The following is a 26,260-nucleotide window of genomic DNA, read 5'->3' on the forward strand; positions in this document are numbered from 1 at the left end:
AAAAATTCAGTGTTCTTTCTTTGTTGTCCAGCTGCTGCCTTACAAGGCATTTTTGTCTTAAATCAAATTGCTTTATTGCAATGCAGGGGGTACTTGAGTACAAACACAAAACAGTGGGCAAATGTTATCAATATTGACATTCACCCTGGCGAACACCTTGTTGGCTGGGTGAAGTAAGCTGCTCTGGTATGAGAGCACGCAAGCGGTTATCCAACACATCTGTGGGGAATAGCTAACTCTAGAGCCAACAAAGTTGAAGAAAACACAAAAACAAGTCATGCTGTACTGTTTTATTGGAATTGAAATATGCAGTGTTTTAAAAGAGTTTTCAGGAACAACATTAAGAGTATGATTTTGCACGAAGAACTGGAGTCACTTCATTAGATTGACCATTTTACCGCAAGTAGTTCATGAACTTGAAGATCAGCGAGGGCAAAAGGAAAACATTTTGGAGGAACTTTAACTTTGCATGAGCAAGTTTCTGAGACCTGTGGGAGGGGAACATAACCTGAAAGACTTTCATGACATGGCAGATGCTCGGGAGTGATCATATGCTATGTAGACATCAGCGTTCTTTGACAGAGCACATGAATCTAATGAAGTAATGGATTTCCAAGCCTTCTCTCGGGAAATCTGTCTTTCCATCGAGTCAGATCAGATCACTGCAAACGGCCCTCTATGGATGCTGGTCAGATCACTGTAAATGGCTCTTCCTGCACAAATACATAATCTACAATACACCACATTCTTCATTCAGCTGTTGCCTCTCTGAAGTCATTCTTCATTCAACACTTGTCTGTCTAGAGGCCAAACCATTCAGTAACTCCTCCTCTTCTGGGATCTGATTTCTGCCTCTGACGCTCGTCCTCCATGAACTTCTCCTGCATCTCCTCAACAGAGCCCTCCTCATGCTTCTTATCCTTCTCAGGAAAGATATCTGGGAACTGGAAGGTTTGCTGCTGAGCCTGTAAGAAAAGCAGGAATTGTTAAAGGTTTGAAGATTGTCTGTCTGTGTGTTTGTCATCAACTTTGTCATCCTTATGTTGTGCCATTTAGTTTTTGTGGAACAGTAGTTTTGAAGAATGCTTTATGCTTCCTCCTAAAAGTAATAAATATATACACTTGTAAAATCGTTAATGCTTAATGTAACTGACAGAAATTGTTCATCAATTTCACTTCACTAGACAGAACACAGTGCCCCTTTCCGGAGCTCTGCTCTCCAACGCTGCCTCTGAAAAACTTGCAGAAATAAATAGATCACCATATCTCATGGGCCTGGCCCTTCTAAAACAATGTCAATTTTTTTGACAGACAGGAAGGGGTAATAGGACTTGTGCATGCAGAGTGGCAATGTGCTAGTGCTGCTGGTCCGTCTCCATACCAGAGACCATCAGTATTGTTCCACAGATAAAACAAGGTGTGGCAAAAGCGGGAGGAAACAGGGACTTCCGTGAGTTAACAGCTAATGAAAAGCAGTGCCTTTCTGAAACAATTGCCTCTACTGGGATGATCTATTATGTTGGCCTGTTCTTTGTAACAAATGCAGTAACTTTTAAGTGAGCAAAATGACCAAAGAATAGGGGAATAAAAGAGGAGTGGAAAAAACAAGTGAAACACTTAAAATCAACAGCTTGGCCTCCAAGGCTCAGCAGTGGCGCTCCAACCCTACCATCTAGGAATGCGAAACCCCACACTATAAACACAGAGTCCAGCCAAGTGAAAGTACAAGAATCAAACCTATTGAAAACAGGACCTTAGTAACGGAGTACTAAAATGGATGCCAAACAAATGTCTGTTCCTTCACCTGTAGTAAACTCTCCTTGAAAAAAAACAACAACAACTACTGTGACTAAAGACCGGCAGGAGGACCGGTTCGCATGACAATCCAAGAGTGGAGTTGAAAAGTTTGGAAGCCCTGACAGAGAAGCTGATTAACAAAAACAAGTCACCACATGACTGTCCACCGAAACATTAAATGTACCTTAAACAAATGCCATATTGTTGGCTATCACTAATGTTTATACATAATGTAATATACATAATGGCAAACACTTCCGCAGTTTGATTTAACAGAACAGTATTAATATGACTATTTCAAATGTAAACGCAGCACTGCATATTCATGTTTATTATGTAATTAAAGTAGTCGTTAGGAATAGCATGTAATACATTATCCAGAAAGTTCTGGATGCATCAATTATGCATTGACATGTCTCATTTGACATGTCCCCCCTCACCCTGTGCGTAAAATTATCGAAAAAAAGGAAGACTAAAGCATGGACCAAAATGTTGTTGGGTTCAACCCAACATCTGTCCCTGTTAGACTAACCGACTCCCCCCCCCTCCTCCACGCCTCTATAATTCAGGCCCTGAACTTACACCATAAACTGTACATTCAGTGGCTTTACATCAGGGATAGACGTGCATTCTGAGCCCTTGTGAGCAAGAAAAGTTTCTAATTATATTAGGAGTTAATGGCTGAAAAAAACAGTAATGTCAAACACGTAAAAGAAAAGAACAGGAAACAATGCATTGATGTTTCATTTAAATATATTGGTCCATAATGGTTTGTGAAGACAGATGTGTTATTGCTTTTGGTCTCAAGATATTTCATAAAGGGGTTGCATACTTATGTTACAGGAGGAACTAGATTCATATCTAGCAACCAACATATATAAACTTGGGGGTGGGCTTGGGCCCGCAAGCAACCACCTAGTAATGCCCAGCAATTACACAGAACACCATAGCAATTATCAAGCAATATCCAAACAATCATCCTGACATTAGGAACCACTCGGGACACCTATTAGGAAATGGAAGGTTGTCATAGTTTGTCAGCCAGCATTGTGGTAGAAAATTTTATATGGAAAAGACCACTCAGAATTGAAAAAAATATATATATTATATATATAAATATATATATATATATAAAAAAAAGGGTGAGCGTTCAGGAAACAGTCCTTATTTTGGCAATTCTGTTTGGTGAAGCTAATGTCAGAAATCACAAAATTCACCTTTAGTCTGATTTATATAGCATTTGCTAGCCAACCTTTAAAGATTCTTAGAGTCAGTTTAAATGAACAGAGTCTGCAGTCACCCCAAATCAGTAACCGCCCTAACACTAGCACTCTTGGTGAACTCTAGTGACTCATATCCCACAATCACTTCCACGATCAGTCAAACGGGAACAGCTGGCATGACTTGGGCCAGTCTGAAAGGATTAGCAGTAGATGGGGTTTCTGTACATAGAGCACCACCCTCTCCCCTTTTGTCGCTGCCTTATCTCCACTGTTTGCTCTATGACGATGGCTAAACTATTAGACCGAAGCAGAAGCTCCAATTTAAATGTGTCTGATGTTCTTTATATTCCCATAGATGAGAGGAAAATAGAATTAACATGTTATCTTCAGAAAATAATGCAAGTACCAAAAAAAACAATGAACTGGTTTGGGATTATAAATTAAAAGGTTGTACTATGTAAATGTACTAGCAAGTTAACTAGCAAAACCCTCCAGTGGGAGTGGGATCAAGACCTGGGTGTTTGCCGAGATCTTCTCAGAGACATTAATTTTTCTTCTCGTGCTTATCTCTATTGGCCAATCACTGCTGCAAGAATGGAACTATGACAATTTTGATTTATTTTGCACCAAGGAGTTAAATCCAAACAAAATGTATAAATCTGAGACATTCTTTGTATGTGACCGCATTTTCAGGACTTTTAATGATGAGGGCATGTTTGCATAATGTTGGAAGTCTATTAACAAGTTCATTACCAGACAGGAGAGAAGGAAATGCAGGGAAATGCTTGTAAACAGCTCCCTCTGCCAGTCTCACTGGGTGGGCCACATTGCTACTTCCTCTGATTCCACAGTCTTTACTGACAACCGATACTCGCTAACCACATATATTTGGCTGCCCCGAGACACCTCATATCTCTTGGTCTTGACACACATCATACCAAAAAATTTGCCTGAATTGAGCCAAAAGTCACAACGATGGTGGGATAGTGGGGACAGGCTCCTGATAAAGAGATGATTTGTAGCTTTAATGGTTCTTGCAAATCAAAGTGGTAATTCAGGGCAGCTCTATGGCTAGACAGGAGTTCCAAGGCTAGTCTCAGTAGTGAGGACCCAGGTTGGGACAAACAAATGGAAAACTCTCAGACTTTACCACAAGGGAGTAGGGGTGTGCGATATGACGATTTTTGATCGTGGACGATAAAAATGTCTCCACGATCTGCTTTTTAAGAAATATCGTAGTATCGTGCTACAGAACACATTGTGTCAAATACAGTTCTGGCGCCGCCGTCTCTATATACTGTACAACACGACATACAGCAGTAGAGTTACTCTGACAGGACACTGCACTTATTCGCGATCGCAAAAGTACATTATTTGCACACAAGCCTTGCTGGTTAAATGTTTAATTCGCGCGCTGGTCTGACGTGCGCTTGTTCTGAGCACATACACCTGAAGCACGCGCACTAAAACGCCTGTCTAACAGCGCCTGATTACTCAACTAAGTTATATTTTGCGCTAATACTGTCAAAACACACAAGGTTTACATACAGACTGAGTTGGTTATCTCTAAAATGAAAGTAAATAGTTAAGAGAGAAACGGATGCGTGCCTGTATATTAGATGCGTGCAGCTCTTAAAGAGACAGGACACTAAACATGCTGTCGACTGTCATTAAAGGGATAGTTCACCCTAAAATTTAATTTCTGTCATTATTTACTCAGTGGAAAACCAAACAGTTGCTGGTCCACATTGACTTTGATAGTAGGAAAGAAAAATCCTATGGAAGTCACTGAGGACCAGCAACTGATTGGTTTTCCACCTTCTTCAAAATAGCATTTATAAATGTTCAGCACAAGAAAGAAACTCATTCCGGTTTAAAACAACTTTTGAGTAAATGATGATATAAAAATACAACATTATGACAGAATTGACAGAATATTAATTTGTGGGGGAACTATTCATTTAACGTTAACAAAACAACAAAACGCAAAAGAGAAAAATCACTCACTATTCTTGACTGAAAAACTTTAATACAGTTGCTTTAGGATTCAGTCTATCTAGTGTTTTATTTTTATATTTGTTCATTTAATTTCATTGAATGCTCTGCTAAATACACCTATTGTACCTGGAAATAAAGCACTGTTTGTTTTATTTGTATATTATGTGTATTTGTAATGTGTATCTTTGTTCTTATTTTTTAATAAGAAAAATAAAATAATGACAAAGATTTTTTATCTTCGCCCACTTTGGCCTAAATATCTGCCATGCATCTTTGTCTTTCTAGTTTGGCTGTAATGCTCAGACAACTTGTAAAACCAAAATAGTAAAACTAACAAAGAATCGTGATAAAAATCGTGAATCGTGATATTTCTATAAAAAATCGTGATATGATATTTTTCCCATATCGCCCACCCCTACAAGGGAGGAGTCGAATGTTCTCAATGAGTGCATGACCTGTACTCAATCTCAATAAACTCGCAAATTTGGTGTTACCTTTAAACCACAGTGATCAACAAAATGCTATGTTGATGGGTTTGTTTATATAAAAGTTTGATTGTGTTTAAGTGGAATGCAGCCTATGTACAATCCAAAAATGTGCAAAAACAATTTAGACAATAGGACTGTTTGGGACTATTGTAGCATTTCATATTTGATCTCATGAAACAATAAAAATAATTTTTACTTTGAATGTAGGTCACTTTGGATAAAACCATCTGCCAAATTCGTAATTGTAACAATAAGTGCACAAAATAGTTGACTACTACAACAGGTATGGAATGGCACAAATGAGGCAAGTTTATTACACCAAAAGCACTGGTCAGTCTCTGTGTCTGAATTTGTTGCACCCTCTGTGAAAAACAGCACAGACCAATAGTGCTAATGTAAAGTGTTTCAGAGAGAACCAAAGATTTGGCCCATCTGAGGCCTATCTGGGCCCGTGCCAGTTTGTCTGTCTGCTCTGCTTCACTCTGACGCCTTGACTGCCTCCCAGCAGAGGACCAGCATTTGTGCATAAACACTTCCTTCGGGCATGGGTATAGTGGCCCAGCTGTCAAAACCTGACTGGCCACAGCAGTAGAGAACATGATTCATGCAATGCGTTCCCCATGCCAAGACACAGCTGCCTTGCCAAACATGTGTGGGGGTCCAGAGCCTTTGTTCCCAAAACCATTCTAATGAATCCTCAACGCCAGGGAAAAGTGTGTGGAGGGAAAAATAAAACAAAACATATTATATTTCCTCAATGAGGACAGCCATAAGCCAGACGTTTTTGTACGCATTACTGTAAAACAGAAGCAGGTTTCCACTGCAACTGGGGAACTGTTTCTCGTACACACGGGCGTAGACAATCGGCTGGCACACAGTCTGGCTTGTTAAATCATTACGGTCAAGCCAAGCGGTCAGTCTAAAGGAAGGGGTGGCAAAGTCTCCATTCAGAGCAATATCAGCCCTCATGTCATTTTAAGCAACTGAGTCACTCGTTCCAAGTTTGCAGTGATGACAGCTGTGACTAGTCGACTTGTTCAGACTTGCCCAAGTCCTGTTTTTTTTGGTTCCCCAAGATATTGGACCCTGTCAACAGCAATCAAAGATAACCCCTACTTTCGCATGTAGGGTCCTGAACCTCTCCCTCAATCTCCGGTCTACAAAACACAAAAGAAAAGAGAGGGGGAAAGGAATAGTGAGAGACAGAGAAAGAAGCAGGAAAATTGAGGAGGTGGTACCATAACAGGAAAAGCATTGCTAGTTTAGGAGTAATTTATTTTGAAAATGATACCGAAATAAAGCTGGGTGGTGCCTGGACATCGAGAGACTGATAAAACAGTAATGAGATGGAAAAAGAATGGTGTTTCATGACAATGAGTCTTTGTAGTAATACTAAATGAGAGTGACTTGAGGGAAATGCAAGAAACACACAGCTCATAAAGGACGTGGAGTGGAGGTGGAGGCAGGGCTTCAATATCATCTCCTTTGCTCACGTCTGCTGGCACTCACAGAGGCGGTCTCGTAGTGGACGTACACTGGGGAGCTGAGTGCGTGTATGTGTGGTTGCTTCAAACAGGATGCCAGAGACCCCGCTGGCCTTTCCATTATTCATGCTGTGCTTCTTTCATCCGAACAAAGCTTTACGAAAGTCCTTGTGGTGGATGAAATACTGTACATTTGCAATTAAAAACTGCAGTTAAATAAACAATTCTGCCTAAAAATGCCCTATTCACATGCATATACCTATTCCACCATTAAAAAAAAAAAAAAAATAAAAAAAAAAAAACTGGCAAACATCTTATCTTAATTTTACAATGACAAAATTATCTTGCATCTTTTTATCTACAATGACAAATATATAATTCAGACCTTTTTGATGTACAATTTTAAACTTACACTATCTTTTCTATAACAAACCTAAATAGTTGCTTTTTATTGAATAATGACAAATGTAACTTGTACCTTTTCTAGAATACAAAGACAAATTTACCTCATACATTTGCTACAATGATAAACTCACCTCGTACTTTTTCAATTTGACAAACTTACCTCATAACTTTGTTTCTACAGAGCAATGATAAATGAGACTCGTACCTTTTCTAAATGCTGAACTTACCTCATAACTATTCTGTTCTACAAAATTCAGTTATAAACGTGATTCATACCTTTTCTTAATTACAAACTTACCTCGTACTTTCTCTAAATGACAAACTTACAATATCATTTCTAAAAGACAATCTTATCTTGTACCTTTGCTATTCTACAGTATGATGATACATTTACCTTGTACCTTTTCTAAATCACAAACTTACCTTGTACCTTCTCTGTACTACAGTGCAACGATAAACCTAACTTGTACCTTTTTAAATGATAAACTTACATTGCACCTTTCTAGTCTACAATACAATAACGTAGCCAGTACTTTTTTTATAAAATGACAAACTTACCACATAGCTTTTCTATTTTACAATTCTGAACTTAACTCAAAACGTGTTCGAAGGCATGCAACACGTGAATTTCTCAGACATGTCAGTTTTCTTCTTTCATTACTTTGGCTTACAGTAATCTGAACTGCAAGGAATACATGACAGCAATGCTGTAGGGTCCTACATTCATTCAGCACCACTGAAGCCAAACGTTGCCATCTAGTGTTGATAAGATCACAATGTGAACTTTCACGAGCCATCAACTTAAAACTGCAAAAATTGAAAGGGTGTTAATTTGTGCATGGCAATCAGTGGGGGAGATGTGTGTAACAGGAAGGAACCCATTTGAATAGAAAAATAATAGTATGCCTTAGCATGGTTGAGTTTCACTCGGTTTTGTTGAGTGGTAATTGAGCAGAGTGTGCTCACAAGTTCAGGTGGAACATTGCGATCCAATCTGAAAGGTAGCCTGGCTACCAGCTGATCCAGACCGAAACACGGCCCCAAAAAACAACGACTCAGCAACAAGCTCTCAAACAACAACAAACATCCATTAATACCAACAACAGCTGCCTTGTCTTGCCAAATACTGATGCTTGCAACAAGACCCCTGTGGAAAAAGCGGGGCGAGGGGGGTGAATATAAACAGTTGTTGTGGACAAGCGGGCAAGTGTTCCCGCAAAATCTTGGCTTTGAGGGGCAGTGTTTCAATGAGGTATAAAGTTAAGCAAAATGCCAATGAAACAACATTACAGATCAGTGAAAATCAGTGTAGGGGGTAAGTGATTCTGATAGGGAGCGTCTATACAATAACATGTGCTATGTGCATTATGTCCAGCCGGCCCGGGAAACTACAGACACAACATCAACAAACAGAACCTTTATACCAGGACCAAACAGGTCACGGCCTTGCAAAGGGAAGCACAGGATATCATTTCATTTAACTAGAGCATTACTTGCAAAGCGGTCGTATGTAAAGCCTTGATATTGTCTCAAGATTTTATGTTGCTTAAGATTTCCCTGACCCCTGTCTGGACCTCCCTGTTCTGGCATGGCTCCATGGTGCCCTCGCTCACCTCGCTTCATGTGTTGACTCCATGCGTAACTCCCTCCTCCTCCTTGATGAACTCTCTCTCCACCGTGGGGAGGTCTGATGAGAGAGTGGCCGTCAAGGAACCGTACTAACATACGGCTTTTTCAACAAGCCTGGAGTTTGTAAAATCAGGGGGGTTTGGAGACGGGGGAGTTGTAGAGTATTGCCTCTGGAATATTAGCTGATGTAGTGCGTTGGGAGGGGGGGGGGGGGTGGGCGCTGGCGGTGGGAACCGTTGAGGGTATCCAACCACAGAACACTCCCCCACATGTGGTATCAATTAGGAACAATCTTGTTTTTACCCACCACTGAAAAGAAAGGAGGGCTTTTCTTGGGCAGTGTTTTTTTTGCAGACCTGTTGGAAGAGAAGAAAGGGGCCGGAAATTTGGTTTCATATCAGTGTTTTTCGCCGCGGTCTGAGATTTTTTAGCTTGCATGTTATTCACACATAAATAAGCATGACTTTCTGAAAGATTGGACAACAAGGAAGTAGTTCTCTTCAAAAATGTTTAAGCAAATATGGCACTGTATTTGAAAGAGGACAAATGTTAGAAACAGGACAAATGTCAGAAACAGGATGCAGTAATTCTCTGGATCCAAGTCCCTAACTGGGTTTATGAGAAGGTTAAATTGACGGCGCAAAGCCACACAGGAAGTCATTCAACTCTAGTCAAGAGGAAGTTCACCTTTAAATATTCATTTGTGTTTTGCTTGTGTATCCCATTACAAGCTGCTCTGTTTTGACAAGTTGAATTATTTATCCCTGCCTTGATTGATGGCTGAAAAAAAGAGAGCAAACAATCCAATGCTTCTCTTGAAAACTAAAAGCCTTAAAGAAACAAAAGCAGCTTTCCCAAATGAATCAAAGGAGATCTGATTAAGCTATTTTCACGCTGACATACTTCAAACACGGTCGGTATCAACAGCCCAGGGCTCTGCCCAAAAGCAGGTGTGAACCCTGCAGTGCGGTTCGCCACTGGATCGCAACCAATGCTAATGTTCTGATGCCCCAAGAAACAACTCTCCCATCCACCCATGATAATAACCATAGCTCTCTGAGAACTTTGTACTATAATTCCTGCACAAAGTCTGGCATGTAACCAAAGATGACCTCTTGCCTTCTTGGCCAAAGCCAGAACCCAAACTGCCGCTTTTCTCAGGAGGGCAGGGGCACATATGTGGGAGAGATGGGTCTCAGGGAGTCGAACGCAATAAGGTGAGGGTTTCGCATCAAAGAGTACCTGTGCCTTGGGGTTTTTTAAGTGAACATAAGCTGTGATGGGCCCTCAAAACAAAGAAGAAACACAAATGCAGGGCTTAAATGCCCAAGCATCCCATTTCTCAAGAGGCTCTTGTTTTGTTTAATAACTTCAACTAAAACAATCCATCTGACCCAAGCACCCATAATCAATAAAGTCTTAAAAAGGGACTTTTAATGGTCCGATGCTAATGATGGGGGCACTTTCTGAAAATCAAGATGGACAGAAGAGACCAAAAGGTACACACAGACACTTTAACAATGCATGTCAAGCCCTTTCAAATCCAGGCCCTAACAGAATAACACTCACCAGTTGAACGTATGCCACTTTGTAATCTGGCCTCTTCACTCGCTGGTTTAAGTGGTTTCGTTTCTTGTTTGTACCTTAATAGAAGAGAAAAAAAGGAGGTGATGACTATATAGTTAAAAGATTATTATAATTATTCATTTATAATTGCTCATTCTCAATACTGTAAAACAACACTTATTTTATTTAGAAATTGTTTTTAGTAAACTTTTTTTTCCCAATTACGTTTGGTGGCACCAGTGGAGGCACAAATTGCAGATTTACCGTTAATGAAAACCACTTGTTTTTACTTGTCTAAAAAAAATACATCATACTACAACAAAGCAAATACTATCAATGTGTTTGTTTAAAAACTAATAAATCAACCAGTAATATCTCATTCATGCTGACTAGTAAGACCTCAGGTGAAATAAAAATAACCTCTCCAACTGTGTTGCAGCTGGGTATATTTACATTGACAGAATTACGCCTTCAAAGAAGATTGTTGTGTTTGGCACAATAGCTTAGATACCCAATATGCATTTTAGGGTAACAGGGGGTTGGGTTTATCTGTTAAGAAGCCCATGTCTTCAGTCATGCTAACTGTGGAATGCCTGTTAACCTTTTCCCAGCTGGCCATGATGTAACTGCTCAAAGCCTACTGGGTAATATTCACAAGAACCCAGAGAAAGAAGTCAAAAAGTGCATCTGAACCAAATTACTTCCAAAAAACAAAACAGTACAAGAAAAGTAAAAAGATTAAATAATTAAAAACCATATGACAGAACAACGCACTGGATAGCTGGCCAATCACAGCACGCCTCGCTTATCAGAACGATGAGCTATGTAAACGTCGACATGTTTCAGAAAGGCGGAGCATAGAGGAGCAACTATAATGTACTGTATGTGTAAAATGTGTTTTTTTAACCTTAAACCGCATAAACACATTGCATTACACCAAATACACAAAATAATGTTTTTTTTAGCAACGTCATATGACCCCTTTAAACAGGATTGGCAATCTTCCTTTACTAGTACAAGGAAACACTAAACACACAAACACTCCCTCCATTTAGGGTCAAATGAACGGTCAACCCACAAAACAGGTGAGAAGCGCTTTTGTTCATGTATGCGAACCCTGTTTCCATTCCCGTACTCCCACCCAGAATTATATAGTATAAATAAATATTCAATCAAGCACTCTTTTGAGGTTGTGTGTTGGCTGGCTACTATTATGTTACAAATCCCAGGCCTGAGGGGTAGTTATAGAAACCCCTTCCAAAATACTCAGTAGGAAAAAGAACAGACGCCTTGAGCCCAGGGGTTCCACCTTTTCTCCACATCCTTTAAACCTTCAGTGGAGTGGAGCCCATGACGCAGAGCGGGACACCTTCTCTGACGTGGTCTATTTCACCTAATGGGTGTTCCGCATTTTTTTCTGCCTTTACGTTGTGGCTGTAAAAATGGCCACTTTGCTTATTGGCCCTCTCCAGCGTTGGTGTGGAAACCGCATGGAAAAATCCCAGTGGCATAGACCCAACTGGCTCGTAAAAGTGGTTCCCTCTGTGTTAACCAGACGGTAAAGCCTGTAATAACCCGAGCATTATTTACCCTTAGGTAAATAAAAAAAAAAACTATGCAAATCTTTTCCATACCATAACAGCACAAAGTGGCCACAGCTGTTAAGCTCAAATAAATGTAAAAAAAATTCCTAAAAGCACCAATAGAAGTAGTCGATACAACTTAAGTACTACATTCGACAAATTTTTTTTTTATATTTTGTGAAGAACAGACCTAAATTCTATTCACTGATAGTCTTCTCCACAGAAAGCTGTTAAATTGAGAACTGCGAACAGATCACTGAGTTCAGAACTTAGATTTGTGAATGAACTGTTTGTCCGGTATGCCAACCAGATAAACCAGTTCACTGAAAAGAAAAAGCTCAAAACCGATTGTGCCTAATAAATCTATGTGCAATGTCATGTAAAATGTGACCCTGGACCACAAAACCAGTCTTAAGTCGCTGGGGTATATTTGTAGCAATAGCCAAAAATACATTGTCTGGGTCAAAATTTTATTTTATTCCAAAAATCAAGATATTAAGTAAAGATCATGTTCCATGAAGATATTTTGCACATTTCTTACCGTAAATATATCAAAACTTCATTTTTGATTAGTAATATGCATTGCTAAGAACTTAATTTGGACAACTTTAAAAGTGATTTTCTCAATATTTTGATTTTTTTGTACCCTTAGATTCCAGATTTTCAAATAGTTGTATCTCAGCCAAATATTGTCCTATCCTAACAAAATTGACACTTAAATTGTAAATTTTAAGTGTAATTGTATAATTAAATTATTTATTAAATTAATTGTATAATTAAAAACACTTATAAAAATTAAATTAACAAAATATTGACACTTAAGACTGGTTTTGTGGTCCATGGTCACAAATGACTTTTAATTATGAAAAGTCTTGAACTGTTCAAACAGTTGATAGTGACTTCAAGTCTCATTGAAAATGAATTAGCAACTTCTGTATTGTGACATACATTTGCATAAATAGTTTCTATCCATTGGTTGTTGGTTGGATGGAGGCAGATCTGAATGCAAGCTTGCAGTCTATATAGCACAATACTCTGGTTCTGGAAGTAAAAACGCTATTCATTTTCTCCATAGGGAAACTGATTTTTAACAGTAACTGCAGAAGCCATCAGTTCCCTGTCAATACTCCACTCGTACTATGGGAAAAAGCCTTTTTTCTCCTGAACTGAAGCCTTATTCAATCACGCAGTGAAACTGCACGACTATTGGTTCGTGCAGTGTGTTAAAAACGAACCAATGGGTCGGCAGCGGAGCTGCACGAGCCTATGGCGACGAAGCCTGCCAGATCCCGCCAGAATGGGCGGGGCTATCTGGCTATATAAGCGGACGTTTCACCATAGGATCCTCAGATTTCTTTTCCTTCAGCGACGACGACGACTTCGTCTTGCTGATCCCGGAAGCCTGCTCGCCGTCGAACACGCCTCGCAGCTGAACAAGCAACCTCACCTGCAAGCTGACGCCGCCTTTTCCTAGCGCTGCAGCACCGCAGAAGCCCGGTCTCGTTCGCTGCCGCCATCCGGTGAGTGTTATAAAAGAGCATATTTCTCGGCGTTGTTGCAAATGCCGCAACAGCGAGTGTGGCTGAGATGCAGAAGAGCAGTGAGCGCGTGCCGCCTGTCTGGGTCTCGCCCACACACTGACTGCGCGCTTACCGAGACGGAATGCTCGTTCGAGTAGGAGTCTCGCTCTTCCCGCTCACTGTCCGCATCCGTGGAGGCAGCTCCGCTCTCCCGTTTCTCCTCTCTCAGCAAAGCTCGGAGAATGAAACATCAGAGCAACGGAGCTTCCTGCAGCGCTCTGATACGCAGGTGTTCACACGTGAGTATCAGAGCTCCTCATTCATTGAGCGGCTCTATTCTCTTTGGCAGACTGGAGTGTAAAGCTATGTGTGTGCATTGCTGAAACTGCACTCACACAGGCAGCCTGCTTTCACCGAAAGCCGGGCTCTGCCCTGATTTGCTCGCGGCCCTCTATGTAGCAGGCCCCGCCTCCCTCGCTCTCATGTTCTCTTCTCCCAGAGACAGGAACAGCGAGCTCGCAAGGCTGAGCAATCAGGTTTGAGTGATTTTTAGCGCCGGCATAGCCCCGTGTGTTTCACTCTGCATACAGCGCCTTGATCTGCCAGCGCGTGTGGATTAGCGCCTCTCATTACATTGAGTGGCCCAATCCTTCTGTGCGCATTGTTTCACCCTTTGATCTCGGCTCGCCTTCTTCAGTGAAGATGGCCCCTCCCCTCGTCCGCTACGAGCGGATCTGAGAGGATGCGCGCGGCACTTTTGATCTGCCGGTGTGTTTACACAATGGTAATTAATACCCCTCTTCTAAAGAGTGGTGGATCCTTTTAGGCAGATCGAAAGTAAGTTGTCACTATGATTATAACTGACAGCTTCAGACTCCTGACGCTTCTGGGCCGTGCCCACGGGGACTGAATGCTCTCGTTACAAAGCTTCGACACCCCCAAACGGCCTCTGTCACGCCTCCAAGCACCCAGTTTAGCGCCGGGTGCCGATGGCAATGAGTTTGTGGTAAATACTGTTGTGAACACTGGGCCCTTTCAAATAGCGCCCACACAACTGATCGCTGTTATAGCAAGGAAAATAAAACAAACATTTTCAAAAGAGAGCACATTCCTCTCCCTCTTATCACGAGCTTCAGGCACCCGCTAGGTGGCCTGCCACTTGAAACGATTCAACCCCTGACCACACGGGCCATTCCCAGAGTGTCAGACTGGGTTATGGGGATAATAAACTGAGGTTTATTATCTGTGTGACAGCCTGTGTGACAGCCCTGGCCCCCTGGAAGAACCCACAATGGATGAAAAAGGGCGTGGCCGTGGGGATGGTCTGCAACAGGGAAGTTGTCACAACAGACGCCTCCAAAACGGGTTGGGGGGCGCTGTGCGAAGGCAAACCGACCTCTGGCCTTTGGTAAAAGGCGGAGGAAGGCCTCCACATCAACTGCTTGGAGATGCTAGCAGTATGTCGAGCCTGCCAGTTTTTCCTGCCAGAGCTAATAGGCCGCCATGTGCTGATTCGCTCAGACAACATATCCGTGGCAGCCTATATAAATCACCAGGGAGGTCTCTCCTCATTCTAGTAGAGCGCCTTCTGGAGTGGACTCAGCTCAACCTGCGCTCGCTGAGAGCAGCACACTTTCCGGGCAGATTGAACCAGGGATCGGATGTGTTATCTCGGAGCAATGTCCCCTTGGAGGAGTGGATGCTCCATCCGCAAATGGTTCAGTTGATTTGGAAGATCTTTGGCAAGGCCGAAGTAGACCTTTTTGCCTCCAAAGACAACTCTCACTGCCCAACTTACTATTCGAAGGTCAAGGACGCGTTGGCCCACGACTGGCCCAACCTCTTCCCTTATGCATTCTGGCCCGTACCCCAGAGACGAGACCTCCTCTCTCAGGCGAACGGTACAATATGGCACCCCCGGCTAGAGCCCCGTCTACGAGACGCCTCTATGCCCTTAAGTGGGCGGTTTTCTCCGCTTGGTGCCTGGACCGTGGTGAAAACCCTTCTACCTCTGAATTAGCGGTGATTCTGTCCTTCCTGCAGGAGCTGCTGGACAAAGGACATTCTCCCTCTACACTCAAGGTGTTCGTAGCAGCTATAGCGGCCTTTCACGCCCCTATAGCGGGCCGATCAGTGGGCAGAGACAATACAATTGTTCGCTTTCTGAGGGGAGCCAAGAGGCTGAATCCGCCTCTGCCCCTTACTGTCCCTACATGGGACCTACCCACTGTACTGAGGGCCCTGAAAGGTCCTCCTTTCGAGCCGCTACAGTCTACGAACCTTCAGTCACTGTCGCTGAAGACTGCTCTGCTATTAGCACTAGCGTCGGTTAAGCGAGTAGGGGACCTACAGGCGCTTTCTCTATTAGCCCTGCCTGCCTGGAATTTGGGCCCAACGACTTTGAGCCCAGGTCATTACACTCTCCGCGCTTCCTCCCAATGAGGAGGACCGGGAGGTGTCCTTGTTATGTCCTGTCAGAGCTTTGAGGATCTACTTTGAGCGTTCCGCTTCCTTTGGGCATACGGAACAGCTCTTTGTTAGCTTCGGTAACCGCGCCAAAGGGCTTCCGGTCACGAAGCAAAGACTCTCTAAGTGGATAGTGGATGCTGTTAAGCTGGCATACTCTTCCTTGGGCCTACAATGCCCCATTGGAGTACGAGCCCATTCGACTAGAGGCATCGCCTCGTCATGGGCTTGGTCTAGCGGTGTGACCATTACAGAAATTTGTGCGGCAGCCGGCTGGGCCTCGCCGTCCACATTTGCTAGGTTTTATAACCTGGATGTACCGGCCTTACAGGCCAGGGTCCTCTCTGCTTAGATGAGCATGAATTGTGTTGTGGGAACAACCCTGATGGAGAATTCTTGACTGCAAAGCACTCAAGCTCTCTGGAGGGTTCCTTACATACTTCAGTCCTGGAAGTACTGAGTATGCAAGGACTACATGGAACGATCGCCCAGGCCGAGCGTGACCTCTATGAGTTCAGCTCGCTTTAGCCCAGAGTATACTATTGTGCTTCCCTATGAGCATTGAATGCTTATGGAGGTATATTAGACAGTCGTTCCTCTACCTCAGCACGGCGTGATTGAATTGTGTTCCCATAGCGTCTTTAACAAGACGCAGTACGAGTGGAGTATCGACAGGGAACGTACTCGGTTACTGTCGTAATCTTGGTTCCCTGAGATACGGAACGAGTACTGCGTACTTTGCCGTGCCAGGTAGCTGCACGACTCAGTCGTCGCTTCAGTCGAAGTAACCTGAGGATCCTATGGCGAAACGGCCGCTTAACTAGCCAGATAGCCACGCCCATTCTGGCGGGATCTGGCGGGCTTTGTCGTCATAAGCTCGTGCAGCTCCGCTGCCGACCCATTGGTTCGTTTTTAACACACTGCACGAACCAATAGTCGTGCAGTTTCACTGCGTGATTGAATAAGGCTTCAGTTCAGGAGAAAAAAGGCTTTTTCCCATAGCGTCTTTAACATGACGCAGTACTCGTTCCGTATCTCAGGGAACCGAGGTTACGACAGTAACAGAGATTGCATTATTAGAGCCCGAGCACTGGTCGTGCGAGTACCCTATTGGAATTGCTGTTTCTTCTTCTTCTTCTTCTCCAAAATTTATCTAATTTTTGAGGGCCAAACATGCCAGAACTGGTGAAAATTTACATCTGATATGGGTTTCAGAAGTCGGTGTGGCAAAATGGCTCAATAGCGCCACCTATAAAATTTCAACAAAGTACCCCTCAAGCTATGTTTTACTTACATGTACGAAATTCAGCAGATTTATGTAACACACCAATACCTACAAAAATGGCCCCTGGTACGAAGTCCGAAACCCAAAGGGAAGTCTGTTATTTAGAATTTTCTCAGCAAGTTTTGTGCTGTTTTTGCCATTTTAAGGAATTGTATTTAAACTCCTCTTAGAGATTTAAACAGATCTACACGAAACTTGGTCAGTGTAATCTAAAGCCCTTTGTGATGTTAAATTAGGAAGATCTTGAGTTTTTATTGAAGGGCCTGTCCGTGGTGACCTGACAAACTTGTTTCACCATGAAAAAGGAAGTTGTTATAATTCGGGCAGACAATATCCGATCTGCCCCAAACTTTTTACGTTTGATAAGAATCCAGTCCTGAACACATGCTCTTATTCGCTTATAGCCATAGCGCCACCTGATGGCAATAGGACGTGACATGTTTACACTGTAACAAACTCCTCCCAGAGATTTAATGACATCAACATTATATTTGGTCAGTCTAATCTAAAGGCCTTTATGATGTTAAATTAGGAAGATCTTGAGTTTTTGTTAAAGGGCGTGTCCGTGGCGGCGTGACAAGGTGTGATGTTTCGCCATGGGAATTTAAATAATTTTAATTCAGCCATACAATGTCCAATCTGCCCGAAACTTCACACATTTGACAAGTGTCCTGGCATGAAGACAATTAAACGCCAATATTCAGTTATAATCATAGCACCACCAGCTGGCAGCAGGAAGTTTGGCACATATAAATGACTTTGACATATTGACCACTTTAAAAGCATACTGCCCACTGTTTGCGGTTTTCTTAAAGCCACTGGGCAGCAGTGAGCCCAGGTACGAGGGCCCTTTCAATGCTGTTTGCAGCTTTAATTTCAATGTATGTTTTAGGGTGTATTCACACCTGTCTTGTTTGGTTCAATTGAATCGAACTCAAGTTCCAAACAATCATACCCAGCTGAAGAGGTGTCTCGGTCTGGTTCCAAACTAACTCTGGTTTGGTTGAATAGATGAACCAATTAATGGGTGTCCTTAGCACACATGTGGTTTTGTTTACAATTTCTGGTTCTCTTGCAAAAAGTGTGAAAGCGAATCACACCCCCCAAAAATAAAAATAAATAATAAAATAAAAAAAAATAAACATTGTATTTGGTCTGGACCGAAGCAAGTGAACTAGCTGGCTTTCCTGGTGTGAATACATCCTTAAATAATTGTGTTTAACAGCTGAGTGCCTGGAGAAAAAGTACATTATCAAACTTTTTTTTACTTTTCCTCATTAGGGCTGTTAACAAAGTCTTGTACCTGTGTGTTTTTGTCATTTTCAAAAACGTTTTTTTTCCTTCAAAAATGACAAGGTTTAAATAAACAAAACATATCGAAGGATGATCAACAACATAGATTTTGTAAATAGGGTGAATCTTCTGAATCTTTCTTCTAAAAGTTCTTCTGAATCTTTATATTTCAATGCGATTCTCGCACAAAGCTGTAATGTGGGTTCAGGACATTTGGAATCTTTTTTTTTGTTATTTTTGGCACCTTACAGATGGGATTCATTAGGAACTGTCATTGTATGAAAAAGAGCTGTGTGAAAACTTTTAAAAAAAAAATCTCTTTTGTGCTGAGCCTACAGGTTTGTATGCATGATAGTAAATAACAATGCCGAAAATGTATGGCTTGGGTGAATTACTCCTATAATAATGACGATAAAAAAAAACTTCTGGCAGACTTTGTGAAGATATAAACAGGGCAGGGCATCCTAAGACAACTGTCAGTCAGACTGCTACAGCCATGGATGGAGAGATAAGCAGCTGTGAGTGGAATCACGCAAACAACTCCTTCTTTCGCTTCCCTCTCCTTCCCTCCCTTCAAGTCTTCCACTTGATTCGAATTCCGCAAAACAGAGTTCCCTGAATTAGCCATATGTTTATACATATAATTCAAACTCCCGCTCGGCTGTCAAGAATCTCCAAAACATCTTGTCAGTATTGATCATTCTCATTGACTAACACTCATATTACCCCTATCTAGGTGACCGACCACCCCAGGAGCGCAAAAACAAGTGATAAACATAGAATATTGGCGAGTTGTTGTACAAGGGCTTCATAAAGTTCAGGCCCGTTGATGGAACCATCAACTGCAGTTCAGTTTGGCTTGCGTTGTTAGGCGAGTGGACAACAAAACAGAGTGAGTAGAGGTGCAAAAGAGTGAAGGGGGCTCACAAGACATGCTCTCGCATGCAAAAACAGCTGGCCGGAATGTACTGGAATGGACCAGAATGGAGAGGCCTTGACACTCTGTTTTATTTTTAATCAAGTCATCTTAAAAATGCAACAATTATAGCACAAGATACTAAAAAGATCTGACACTTGATGCAACTGGAAGTTTAACACTGTAACATTTCTTTTTCAAATAAAGCTGTATTATTTAAATTGATATTACCAAATAGAACCGCAAATATAATTTCATACAAAAATCACCAAAAAACTTCCAGTTTATTAAACAAAATCATAATCACAGAAACGGTTTCACACTTTTCAAGACATCAGCCAAGAAATGGAATACTTATAACTGTTTACATATAAATAAGATAAAACATGTTTATTTTTTGTCTTGTAATAAAATGGTTTAAAAAAATAAAAAAATTTATTAATCACTCTAGATAAAATATAATGACTGAAAGGTTTACTCACAGTATTGGATCCTTGTGCGTACAGCAGCAACAGGAACGCTGTAGATCTTCTCTAGATAATTTCTGACATCAAACTTGGTCATTCTTGAAGAAAATTGAAACGGACAGAGGTTCAGAGTTGCCATGGAGTAAGAGAACATAATATGAGAATCTACGGCGTATTGAAGCAAGACCTTAAGATTCATGTCATATGGAGGCATTTAATACAGAGATTCCCAACCTTTTTTTGGTCCACAATCTTTTAAGATCCAAAATTCTTGTGACCCCACAACCCTACCCCACCCCACCTACCTACATAACAAAAATAATAGATTTTAGGATCTCACAGGTGGCAAATTACATTCTCTGGAGACCCCAAGGCTGAGAACCCCACATTTAAATTCTGTTTTCCGAGGACTGGAATGATGTAAAATGCCTTTTGTGACATGCTTTCATGCACAAACAAAACAAAATTGTATCATTATGTTTTCACTTTACTGAAAACCCAACGAGAGCCATTCAGAAAATATGACGCCAGAGCTAACGGGAAGAACATAATGACCTGATTTGAAAAACAAGGATGTTTGTTCACAAGTCAGTCCATGTAATTTTTTTTTCTTTTGTAAAGGAGAGAGTTTCCAAGAAACTCAACAAACAGATGCTCCTTCGGAAAGAGTATTGTACGCACATCTTTCCGAGTCAGCACCAGAGTGTGATGCCCAGATTTCAATGAAGTGGAGTGGCGTTTTGGCCGCGTAATTTATGTGAGAGAGGAGATCCGTACAAGCGCACGTTTGTCTGTGTGAAAGTGAGAGAGTGAGGCGATTCCTAGAGAGCACAGCACTCGAGCCACAGTGAGACGGATATTTAGCAGACCTAAGTGCTTTCTGAGATCTTGGAGTGGAGAAGATGAGATCTTTTTCAGTTCCGGCCCCCTGGTGACCTCGACAGCTCTGCCAACAAGAAGGACCTTTGCTTCCCCATCCACATCTAGCGCTGTATAGAGCTGGAGCATCTGATGGTAATGTATGAGTTAAATGACAAGATTGAATTTTCTATCAGTCTCTTTTTATGCTTTTTATGGAGGATTGGGAACGGATGTGGAGTGGAATCGACCCCACATGAGCAGCACAACTCAATGTGTCTGGAAAATGCATTAAAACCACTAGGCCACATTTGACATTTATTCATTTAGCTGACGCTTTTATCCAAAGCGACTTACAATTGCTATATATGTCAGAGGTCGCACGCCTCTGGAGCAACTAGGGGGTTAAGTGTCTTGCTCAGGGACACATTGGTGTCTCACAGTGGATTCGAACCCGGGTCTCTCACACCAAAGGCATGCGTCTTATCCACTGCGCCATCACCACCCCCACATTTTTGAGACTTCATCTAGTAAAACAGTAAAACCATCACATTGAGCCCTGGTGCTCACATGGGAAATGCTGGTTTGAGTTTGACCTGCAACATATTCCAATCCTATTTTCTTTCTTTCCTTGACAATTTAATGACATTTTCCACTTCATCTGCCAAATATAGACAAAATAATGCAAAAATTAAAGGGTATTCCAAACTTGGGTTCACGAACCCCTGGGTGTTTGTCAGTTGATGAAACATAAAATTGTATAATTAAATAATTAAAAAAATAAAAGACACTTATAAAACTTTTAAACTTACTAAAAATATTAAATATTCTGTTACACTTGAGTAAAAGGTGTTAAATTATTTAAATATTTAAGTTATAACAGAATATATTTTCGGTCAAAATGGACAAAGCAAACTGACTGGACCCACATGAGCAGCACAGCTCAGTGTGTCTGGAAAATTAATTCAGATCACTTGGCCACATCTCTAAAACCATCACATTGGGACTTGGCGCTCAGATGGGAAATACAGGGTCAAATTTGGCCTGCAACACATTCCTATTGTTTTTTTTTTTGTGTTTTTTTTCTGGATAATTTTATAACATAATTGTTACACTTCATTTATCAAAGACAAAATAGTGAAGAGTGACAAAATATTGCAAAAATGAAAGGGTTTGCAAACCTCTGGGGGTTAATGAAAACAACTGATTAAATCTAATATTATATCATTAAAATAAATTATTTTAAAATAAAAACGCTTCTAATAAAAAATATATTTAATTAAAACTCTTATTAAAAAGATGTGCGTAAAAAATACTGTTAAATTGTTGAAATATTAGTTTAGGTCAGAAGAGCAAAACAAACTGACTGGACTCGACCCCACATGAGCTCAAAGTGTCTGGAAAATACATTCAAATCACTAGGCCACATGTTTAATACTTTATCTTGGAAGGCAGAAAAACAACAGCTTTAGAGTTTTAAACAGCTGTTTAATGGGAAATCGAGGTCTGAGTTTAGCCTACGACATATCCCTATCACATTTTCTTTCTTTCGATGATAATTTTGTGTCATTTTCCACTTCATCTATCATATAGAGAGGGGTTTCCCAACTGGGGTTTGCAAAGCACTGTGGGTTAATAAGGGAACTGCACGGGGTTTGTAATAAATGATTAATAATATTGTTTTTATTTTAAAATAGTTTATTTTCATTATAAAATTTAAATAAATCAACATCTTGTTGTTGAATTATTGAAATATGTCAAAAATCAAAAATACTTTAGGTTAGAGAGGCCCCCCCCCCCCCCCCCCAAAAAAAAAGGGAATTCCATACATGAAGACATAACAGTGAAGAATGACAAGTCATTTAATTGCAATTTTAATAATCACTTTAAGGTGCCATAGGTGATTGTCTTCAGAAACATTTTTTGATGTCCACTTCGCAGGGCACTTATTACGGTCGAATAAAACAACCGTCGGACGTGATAAGATATACATATAAAATGTGCAGAGCGGGAGGGGAATCGTTGATGTAGCTTATTGTAGTAATTTAATGTTGTCTCTGGTATTCTGCTCTTTGAGCGTATGTGCGTTCCAGGGGCATGGCTTTGGACGGCGATTGCAGGGAGGGTGGGACGTTCGCTTTCAGTGCTACCAGGCTAAAGTTAGCATTTTCCGAAATCTTCTATTGCACCTTTAATTTATACTGTATTTTTTTTTTTTTATCTGTTGGGACTATGCTTCTCAGTTCCACTCCATAGAATCAATTAAATGAAGCACTGAGCAACACGGTCATGACCTTCAGCAGATGTAAACAGTGCCTTGTGCCTGTGTAGCTTATCTTTTGTAAGCGCTGACGTCTTATAAAGATAGAGACCTCCTTGTTGTTCAATCCTCTCTGCTGCGAGTTTGAGCTGCGCCCCACCCTTCACACATAAACAGTCCACGCTCATCTCTGAACATGTGCGCTCACACCGCCCATTCCAAAGGCTTTCCAAGTAGGTGAGAAGCAAAGGGACAAAACACTCCAAATTTTGAGGAAATCCAAAAAAGGGGGGGATCTTTTGTTAGCCGGTGACCTCTAGGTTACATTCACACCACTGGGACTATAAAGGCGGCAAGAGAGTGGACAAATAGCTCCATTTTTTAACTAAGAAAAGATAATTAAAATGAAATTATTCAAAATAAAAAGATGAAAGATCAAATGTTGACGATGGCTCAAATACTTAAAAGGCCCATAAGATGGTAAATAAACGAGGTTAAACAAATCCTGCAAGTACAAACACTTTGTAAAGAGGCCCTCTTTCACAAAAACAAGTGCTTTGAAATTCTTTGGCTCTGATGATCACTATGCAAACCAGGTTGGTTTCAAGCAAAACAACTCCTTGCCAAAGTGGAGGGTATCTTTGAAAAGTAGAAAGTGAAGAGGGGGATGTCTTTAATGTTTTAATGATACCTCTGTTGCTTTGTCTACTTTCATACTGTTTGCGATGGGACTGTGTCAAACGCAGCTCCGGAGGAGACAAAACAGTTCTTGATGTCCAATGAGGCGGCAGTGGTTCCAAAACATGAAAAAAACCCTCTTCCTTTGATTACACAGGCATGAAATGTTTAGATTCAGGTGACAAGGATGCCTGGTGCAGATTAAGACACTTAAGATCACAAAACAGTCTGTAAAAACAAAAGGAGTAAAAGCAGGTAAAAAAAAACAAAGCTTCCCCTGAGCACTTGCGCAAGTGATAACATATAGCCCAATTACAAAAGTGTGCGGTTTGGAGCACATACTGGTGGAATAATTACTGAGGAACAAGGCTCCACCGTCACTGCTTTAGATGTACGCCCTGAGGTTCTCCAGAAAACAAAGCAGACTTTGTCCTCTTTTCTTGTGTGGACTCCGATTAGACCCGTTATTAACAGTCTGACTGCCTGTTTCGTATTACACCGCAGCAATGCAATAATTACGGCTGTATTTTTAGTGACGTTTAACGAACGTCATCAATAAAGGAACGAGATGTCGGATTTTAAGTAGGTGAAAGAGGTGTAAACAAATCTGAGAGAGGCAAGGGAGCTCCAAGGCATCATCGGCCATGCAACCGCACACGGAAATGTCATCCCGGGTTTTGTTACGAAATGCTGTTGCATCTAACCGGCCTGCAATTATAGTTAAGCATCACTTAAGATGCTTTAATTCTTTGTGATCATGCGCAATAAGATCGCCACTCAGCAATTTGCAATGCCAAGACGAAATAGATTTGAGGGATTTTGTCTGCCACCTAGTGGAAAATAATGCAATGTAAATTTTCACTCTAACAGTGACACAATTGATTTTACTATTGTAAATGACATTAAATACTTACTCCATAGGAATGCGAAACTGTACTGTATCAGCTGGCTGTTCTTTACCGGGTCTGACCAGGGTCAGATTGAAGGTGGGCCGGAATAGTCTCAGCTGTGGGTTACCAAGCTGGTATAAAGGATATCTGAAAAAATATGGAAATGACAATTCCATTCATTCATATTTCAAGATATTATCATAGACCTTGTTAAAAAAAAAAAAAGGATTTTTGGAGTCATGCAATTCAAAGTTTAATACATAATAATTTATTTATATTATTTCCAGCTATTTCTAATGAAATGTTTCAAATCACTTACAAAATTGTTCAATTTTGCATATACCATAACACTAAATGATTGCCATACTCATATCCCAAGATTTATATGATACTCATGAGCTTCAAAGAATAACACTTTATTATCACGTGTTTTTGCTATAGTATTATCAAAAAGCTGTGTTCAAAATAAGTGTAGCATAACCATCCCTGCTGAAAAACAGCTAAAACCAGCCTAAGCTGGTCTTTTAGCTGGTCTTTCAGTCTAGTCACAGATGGTTTAAACAGGCTGGTTTTGAGGGGATTTGACCACTTCTGTTCAGACTGGTCTAACCAGCTGATTATCAGCTTGATCTGGCTGTGAGACCAACTTGGCCGTCTCAAACCAGCTAAGGCTGGTTTCAGCTGTATTTCGTTGTTGTTGTTGTTTGGCAGGGGCATTAGTACTAATAAACGAGAACGATGGTATTACTTTCCTACTATGTCGAAATTAGCATGGTATTATCCTGGTATCACGTCCAAAAGAATATGGCATTTGTAAGTATTACCAGGAAACTACATCCAAATTATGATATTACCATGATACCAACCTCAAAACATGCTAACATCGTGGCACTTTTTGAAGGAGTACTACAGCTGTAAGTAAGTTACATACTGTAAATCTACATAGGTACACATTTTCAGAAGAACAAACGAACAATAATGTAATATTCACTATTTGTATACAAAACATCGGCTCATATACATATTACGTTACATATTGTAAACAAACACGAAAACACTCACATTATCCGTTTCGCCATATCCTGTAAATGTCCTGGACTTCTACAATCTCATGTGCTGTTTTTATTTTATTTTCATGTGCTCAAGGTCCTAGAAACCTGACTGCTGTGAAAACTGCACAGACAAGCGTTAGAAATCTTTCAAAATAAAAGTCTTGATTTAAACGCTGTTGTCGTTTGGATTGTACAGTGCAGTTAAATACGGAGTATTGTAATAGATCGGATAATTGAATAAATATATGTTTAATATTTACTTTAAACTATGGGTTTGTTTGTATATAAAAAAGGGAATATTGATATATTTAAAATAATGTTAGAACGTTTATTTTGATGGAAATATAACGTCACCTGACGTCGTTCGACCGCGCGTTTCATAGGAAATCACACGTCGAAGAC

The 26,260-nt window shown here is 40.9% G+C and overlaps 1 protein-coding gene across 1 annotated transcript; it reads right to left on the reverse strand.

Moving 5' to 3' along the window:
• Window positions 1-275: 275 nt before the first annotated feature.
• Window positions 276-26,260, reverse strand: LOC306866943 (large ribosomal subunit protein uL23m). The gene is made up of 5 exons (XM_079412397.1): window positions 25,869-26,260; window positions 24,831-24,953; window positions 20,136-20,218; window positions 10,594-10,667; window positions 276-965 (listed from the first exon to the last, which is right to left on the reverse strand). Exons 1-5 carry the CDS (start codon window positions 25,883-25,885, stop codon window positions 801-803), a joined length of 462 nt encoding a protein of 153 aa, XP_079268523.1. The 5' UTR covers window positions 25,886-26,260; the 3' UTR covers window positions 276-800.

Source organism: Barbus barbus, assembly GCF_936440315.1.
Source record: "Barbus barbus genome assembly, chromosome: 48".
NCBI lineage: Eukaryota > Metazoa > Chordata > Actinopteri > Cypriniformes > Cyprinidae > Barbus > Barbus barbus.